The 6,000-nt window shown below is 47.9% G+C and overlaps 1 protein-coding gene across 7 annotated transcripts in view; it reads right to left on the bottom strand.

Moving 5' to 3' along the window:
• atrnl1b (attractin-like 1b) overlaps positions 1-6,000 on the bottom strand; it is a 114,258-nt gene that overhangs the window by 86,205 nt on the left and 22,053 nt on the right. For 6 of the 7 annotated variants that reach the window (XM_048986740.1, XM_048986737.1, XM_048986741.1 and 3 more), the window contains exons 5-8: positions 4,311-4,519; positions 1,697-1,871; positions 1,526-1,613; positions 133-388 (exon numbers count right to left, since the gene is read on the bottom strand). In XM_048986740.1, the coding sequence (XP_048842697.1) occupies positions 133-388; positions 1,526-1,613; positions 1,697-1,871; positions 4,311-4,519 (728 nt within the window). Of the gene's footprint in view, positions 1-132; positions 389-775; positions 1,025-1,525; positions 1,614-1,696; positions 1,872-4,310; positions 4,520-6,000 lie in introns of those variants that run through there. The other variant, XM_048986739.1, reaches the window with a different exon arrangement.

The following is a 6,000-nucleotide window of genomic DNA, read 5'->3' as shown; positions in this document are numbered from 1 at the left end:
GCCAACACCCAGGAGGGCACGGGTATAAACGACAGCCAACACCCAGGAGGGCACGGGTATAAACGACAGCCAACACCCAGGAGGGTGCAGGTATAAACGACAGACTAACACTAAGGTGTTTCTGACACTTACGCAGGTTGTACTCCTGGACGTTGCTGATGTAGCTGTAGATGGAGGAGTAGCCGAAGAAGACCACCATTAGCACATCGCCACTGTCCAGCTCGACCACGTGGGCTGAGTGTCCCTCCACAGCGTACTGCTGGCCATGCACAAGCACATTTGGTGTCTGCAGAGACCAGGTGTGGCTCGGGATGTTCAGCACCCACAGTTCATCAGTCACGTTGCCCCCTCGTGCTTCAATCTTCCCGCCGAACATGTAGATGTCATCCTGTACATGGAGACAATGTGCAAAAGCAGAACAACATAAACAAGTTTCATGTGGTTCTAGCACGACAGGTCTAGTTCTCATTGTGTTTACATAAAATTAGTCGGTCTACACTGCTTCAGTGATTGCTTAGGGGAACTTTTTCAACCTCTAAAATACGGGGGGGGTCTGTGCCCTTTTGAACAGTGTATGAAGGTCACGTAAATCATCTTGGATGCACATGATCAACATGGGCTTAAAAAAGAAACTGTACAGTGCTTCTAAGAACAGCACATGGACCTACTGCTCCTCTACTGCTCCTCTACTGCTCACCGCTGATCCTCATTCAATGTCTCTCTTTCAAAAAGACCCAGCAGACAAACATGGGCTCATCAGGTCATGAACGCTTACAGATCCAGCTGGTGCCAATCGAGTCTGTCGCTGGTCCCACAGTCACTTGGCTCACGCTCCTCTCACACACCGCTCCTCTCCCTTCTCCAGAACCACTGAGTGTCATGGGCTTGTTCCGGACAGATTAACACTGACATTGCAACATTAACAGTGACACTGCCAACCATCAGCAGAAACATGACCCAAACAACAGCGACACTCTGCTAAAAAGCAAGGCACAATGTACCAGGGCCCTGATGGGAGCGTTTTTATACTTTATTTTATATATTTAAATAATTATAGGTACTTAACAAATAGGTGGATAAAACTCATTATTTTCGCCGTTACTTTGTTTCTCTACAAAGAATTTTGAATGCTGGAATTATATCGGTAATGTAAAATGCCCAAGGACCCATTCTCATTAACCAGTTAATTACAGGTGCAATTAAACAAGCAGCATCAGCACAGGCATGGCAGTGAAAAGCATTTACAGGACGCGGTCTCGATCCCCAGGGCGCGTGGGGAGTCATGGGATCCCGAGACCGAAGACTAACCTACAAACACGGACTTACCAATGAAACATTTCTGTGAGAAAAACGCCGCTGTCCCTACTGACACAAACGCAACGAACGCAGAAGCCGAGCTTCATTTCAGGGGAACACAAACACAGAAAAGGGCGAAAGCATCGATATCCTCACCTTAAAACCTGTCTTTCTGCGTAGCGGTGCGTGTAACATTACATGTAAGAGTACGCACACGCGTGTTACGCACCTGGTAGAGGGCGAGCGAGTGGCCGTATCTCTGCAGGGGCGCAGTGTGCATGGGCACCACGTTCCAGATGCTGCTCTCCAGGTTGTAGCTGAGAGACGAAAGACGAAACGCAGGTGACACATAAACACAGAGACAGCCATGGATGTGGGGGTGGGTGGAGCGGAGACTCACTTCAGCACCATCTGGAAGGAGCTGTAGTTGAAGCTGTAGCCTCCAATGACCCACATGAGGTGGCCCTGCACCACAGCCTTGTGGGAGGCCCGGCCCACAGATGGGCTGAAGGGCTTCACGTTGGGCAGAAACCAATAGGACTCTGTGGATGGAACCATCAGGGAGCAGTCTGGGCCTGCGGGGGTCAAAGAGGGCAGCGTTAGGGCGGCAGACTGCATGGCGCCCTCTGTGAAAGACTGCAGGACAGATTGATGGCTTCCCTCCTGATGTCAGTGTGAGAGGTGCCAGGGCTGTGAGGGTCACATGATCTGCTCACCCGGACGGGGCACGAGCCACACTGGCTGTAGCCTGAGGCACTCCTGCACAAGCAGGGCTGATCACCATATTGTATAAAAGGACAGCATGGAGGACATCCTGATACAAACCTCACTGATGTGGTCCGCAGTGCTAATGGGTCTGCCCCCTGGTGCCGAATATGCGAACAGCACCTGACATTCTCAAAGAAGCTGACATGCCCCAGAATCAGTATAGACAGACAGCAAATGTCGGACAGCTACTACAGCTGCACCTAACTGCTATAGAACGCATTTTCAGTACTTTAAATAGTTCGCTAGTGTCTACATGGGAAAATATGTGCACTTGGTTTAGTCCAAAAACGGCCAGAAGTGGTTATACTGGCCCATTTACAACACTGGTATTTGGCCATAGAATAAAACAGGCCGGTTTCCCTTTTTGTTGGGCTCATTAATATGCTGATGAGCTCTACCCGGATTGGCTGGTTTATAATGAGGTTTTGCGATGACTCACACAGAACCAGCATCTCAGTGATGCGCTACGTAACGTTTCGGTGAATGATGGACCGCGTATACGACGGTGTTACCATAAGATTATAACACAGCCGAATAATTCCTATCGCCTAGTGATGTCATAGCGCGATGCTTTGCTCATGTGTTTGTGGTGATGCTGGTGTAAAGCAGCCTGTACAAGCATATCGCTGACAATTACGCAGCACATAACACATGATAATGATAATAAGCAGCTCTGCACTTCTTACTTCGCCAAGTAACTGTAGCACTGCAGCCTAGGGACAATGCTGGCATGATCATAGCTTCATGGAGGCAACAACGGTGTTTGAGATTCACAGCATGTGCTTCACGTGAAGCGACGCGTACACAGTGCAAGCAGGGCATTGACTATACCTGCATGTGTAGTTTACATCTTTCTGGAGGACTAAAGGTCATGTCCACCAGGGGGCAGTGCGAGAAAAACATATTTGTATGAAATGATGTACACTAGCTGCCACCACAGCGACTGAGTTGCTAAATTTTTTAATACTGCTGCCGCATTCTGTGTATTGTAACCACTGCTCCACATTGTACTTCGCTCTGCCATTTATCACTTTACTACCCCATGTTGAATGTTGCATTGTATGTTGATAGATATAGTATAGTATAGTATAGTATAGTATAGTATAGTATAGTATAGTAGTATAGTAGTTAGTATTTTGTAATTAGGCCGCACAACACTGGGAAATATTTATTTCTGCAATAAGTATTGCAGTATTTGCAAAGAAAAAAAGTTAAAAATAAATCAAATTCCCAAAAACACGTCTATTCATGAGTGATTTGAACAGCGAGGATGAAAATGATCAGGATTGGCTTGAAGAGCGCATGCAGAACTCATGCAAAAATAGCGGCAGTAAACTTTAAACTAATGTTTGATGCATATTAGATCATCCAGAAAAGGAGCCGTCAGTAAAACTGCACAGCTTGATAGGTTTTGTTTCCTAGCGAAACGTAAACCCCACGCTCTCGGCGGATTTTATAACGAATAAGATTTATAAATACCGGAAGTGTAATGAAAAATAACATTGCTTGTCAAAGTAGGCAAGTCAGAATTTCAAGTTAGAGTTTCACTGCACTTCGTACACGATACTGCTTCCTTAGAAACTCGCCATTAAATTTTGAAGACGCTGCACACAGAGGGACACCACAGTGCTCGCAATATTTTCTCTCTTGCCTCTGAAAATATACAGTTCTTCTGTCCATCCATTCTTTAATACTAACTGCCGTATACAAACACATAGTCCCGTAATAAAAGGTGACCATACTGCCATCCCAATTTTTGGTGGTACTGCACCTCGCGGACGCGCTGTGTTAATTCCGCCCGTAGGTGCACCTCCGTAGGTACATCAGCTCAGTGTCAGATCCTTGTACCCAACTCCCTGTTCAACTATGCTGAGGTAAAGTCAGATTTTCACTCTATGGCACTTTTAACCCTCATCAAAAATTAACAGTAAACCCAGCAGAAAGGTCACCATTAGCATTACTGGGCATACTGGGTAAAAATGGAGTTGATGGCCTGTAGGTGGCAGCAGTGGACCACACACCAGCTATGCCTGGTGCCCTTCAGGAGACACAATCCGGCAGGTCAGTTCCTCATGCTATGGGTAGCATTTGCCCAGTTAGCATTTAAATTAGCACACTAGCATGGGTCAAATAAGAAAAAAGAAGTAGATAAGATAGACTGACCAGCAGAGTCAGAGAGACAGACAGATAGAGGCAGGGCCAGAGACAGGGCCAGAGACAGACAGGCACTGAGGCAGAGAGCCCACCTTGCCAGGAGTCATTGCAGACACACAGCTTCTCGCCAGTGAGGTCGCAGTAGCCGTGGTCAGGGCTGCCGCAGTTGCTCCTGCAGTAGGGGATGTCGCAGGACTCGCCTTTCCAGTAGTCGTCACACTCGCAGTACACGCGGCTGGCGATGGAGTTGCCTGTGGAGCACTTTCCGTGGCCAGAGCAGTTGTTAGGGCAGGAGTTGATTCTGCCAGGGTGACAGACACAGCAGCCGGTGTGAAAAGGAGAGTGGCGTGTTATTGCGACTGCCCGCCTTGCAGGAACACCGACAGCACGCCCATGCAGGAACACCCGACAGCTCGCCCATGCAAGAACACCCGACAGCTCGCCCATGCAAGAACACCCGACAGCTCGCCCATGCAGGAACACCCGACAGCTCGCCCATGCAGGAACACCCGACAGCACGCCCATGCAGGAACACCCGACAGCACGCCCATGCAGGAACACCGACAGCACGCCCATGCAGGAACACCCGACAGCTCGCCCATGCAGGAACACCCGACAGCACACCCATGCAGGAACACCCGACAGCACGCCCATGCAGGAACACCGACAGCACGCCCATGCAGGAACACCGACAGCACGCCCATGCAGGAACACCCGACAGCACGCCCATGCAGGAGCACCGACAGCACGCCCATGCAGGAACACCCGACAGCACGCCCATGCAGGAACACCGACAGCACGCCCATGCAGGAACACCCGACAGCACGCCCATGCAGGAACACCGACAGCACGCCCATGCAGAAAGGTCTGACATGAAAGACTCGCCCCCTAAACGCCCATATAGTTCAAGTCTCTTTACTTCATTTTTGTTCGACATGAAAAACATATGACAGGTGGTTTTGAGTATTTCTGATTGTGATGATCAGATTGTTTTACAATAGTTATGGAGTGTGTGACAGGTATAACGACACCAACAACCAACTCATGCCACGATGGAATTTGTGTAATAGTGGTGCATTATAACTGTTAATTATGCAAGAAAACAAGTGTTTAGGCTGCGTCACAAGACGAGATTGAAACTGATGATTAATTAAATGAATGAATGAATCAATCAATCAATGCTTTTGATATTGCACAGGGTACAATGAAATCGAACAACAACAAACAGAATATAGAATATAAACAAGAATAAACCGCAAATAGAATATTAAATAAAAATAAATATGAATGCTCATAATCACAAGACAATATTTTATCAATATATCGCCCCGCCCTAGGCCCACACGCCCCAAATCATCAAATCACCATTGTTATTTATACGCCTTAAAATCCACAGAAATAAATAAATGTGTCAGTATCCCAGGCTGGAACATCCAGGGGAAGCTTTTCACTGGCACACTGAAGTTCTGCTGCCAGAAAGCGTTACTTAGGTGCTCTGCTCCTGGGCCTGCAGATCCAGGGACGTCTTTTACTGTAACACATACATTACTGCACTGATATTCCATCCGATCGGATCTCTTCTGTACAGGTCAGAACAAGCCTTCCTCTATTATTATGGCCAGGCAGGCAGCATTTTACACAAAGCAAAGCAGTAAGTCCAAACACCACATGGATGGTCACCACTGTCAAGTGGATCCCAGAACCCCCATCCTACCCAAATTGGTATATTGGCATATGTAGGCTGTAGACCAGGGGTCTCTAACTCCGGTTCAGGAGAGCTAC

Source organism: Brienomyrus brachyistius, chromosome 20, assembly GCF_023856365.1.
Source record: "Brienomyrus brachyistius isolate T26 chromosome 20, BBRACH_0.4, whole genome shotgun sequence".
In the NCBI taxonomy this organism is placed as follows: Eukaryota; Metazoa; Chordata; class Actinopteri; order Osteoglossiformes; family Mormyridae; genus Brienomyrus; species Brienomyrus brachyistius.
This window is presented reverse-complemented; position numbering and strand designations above follow the sequence as displayed.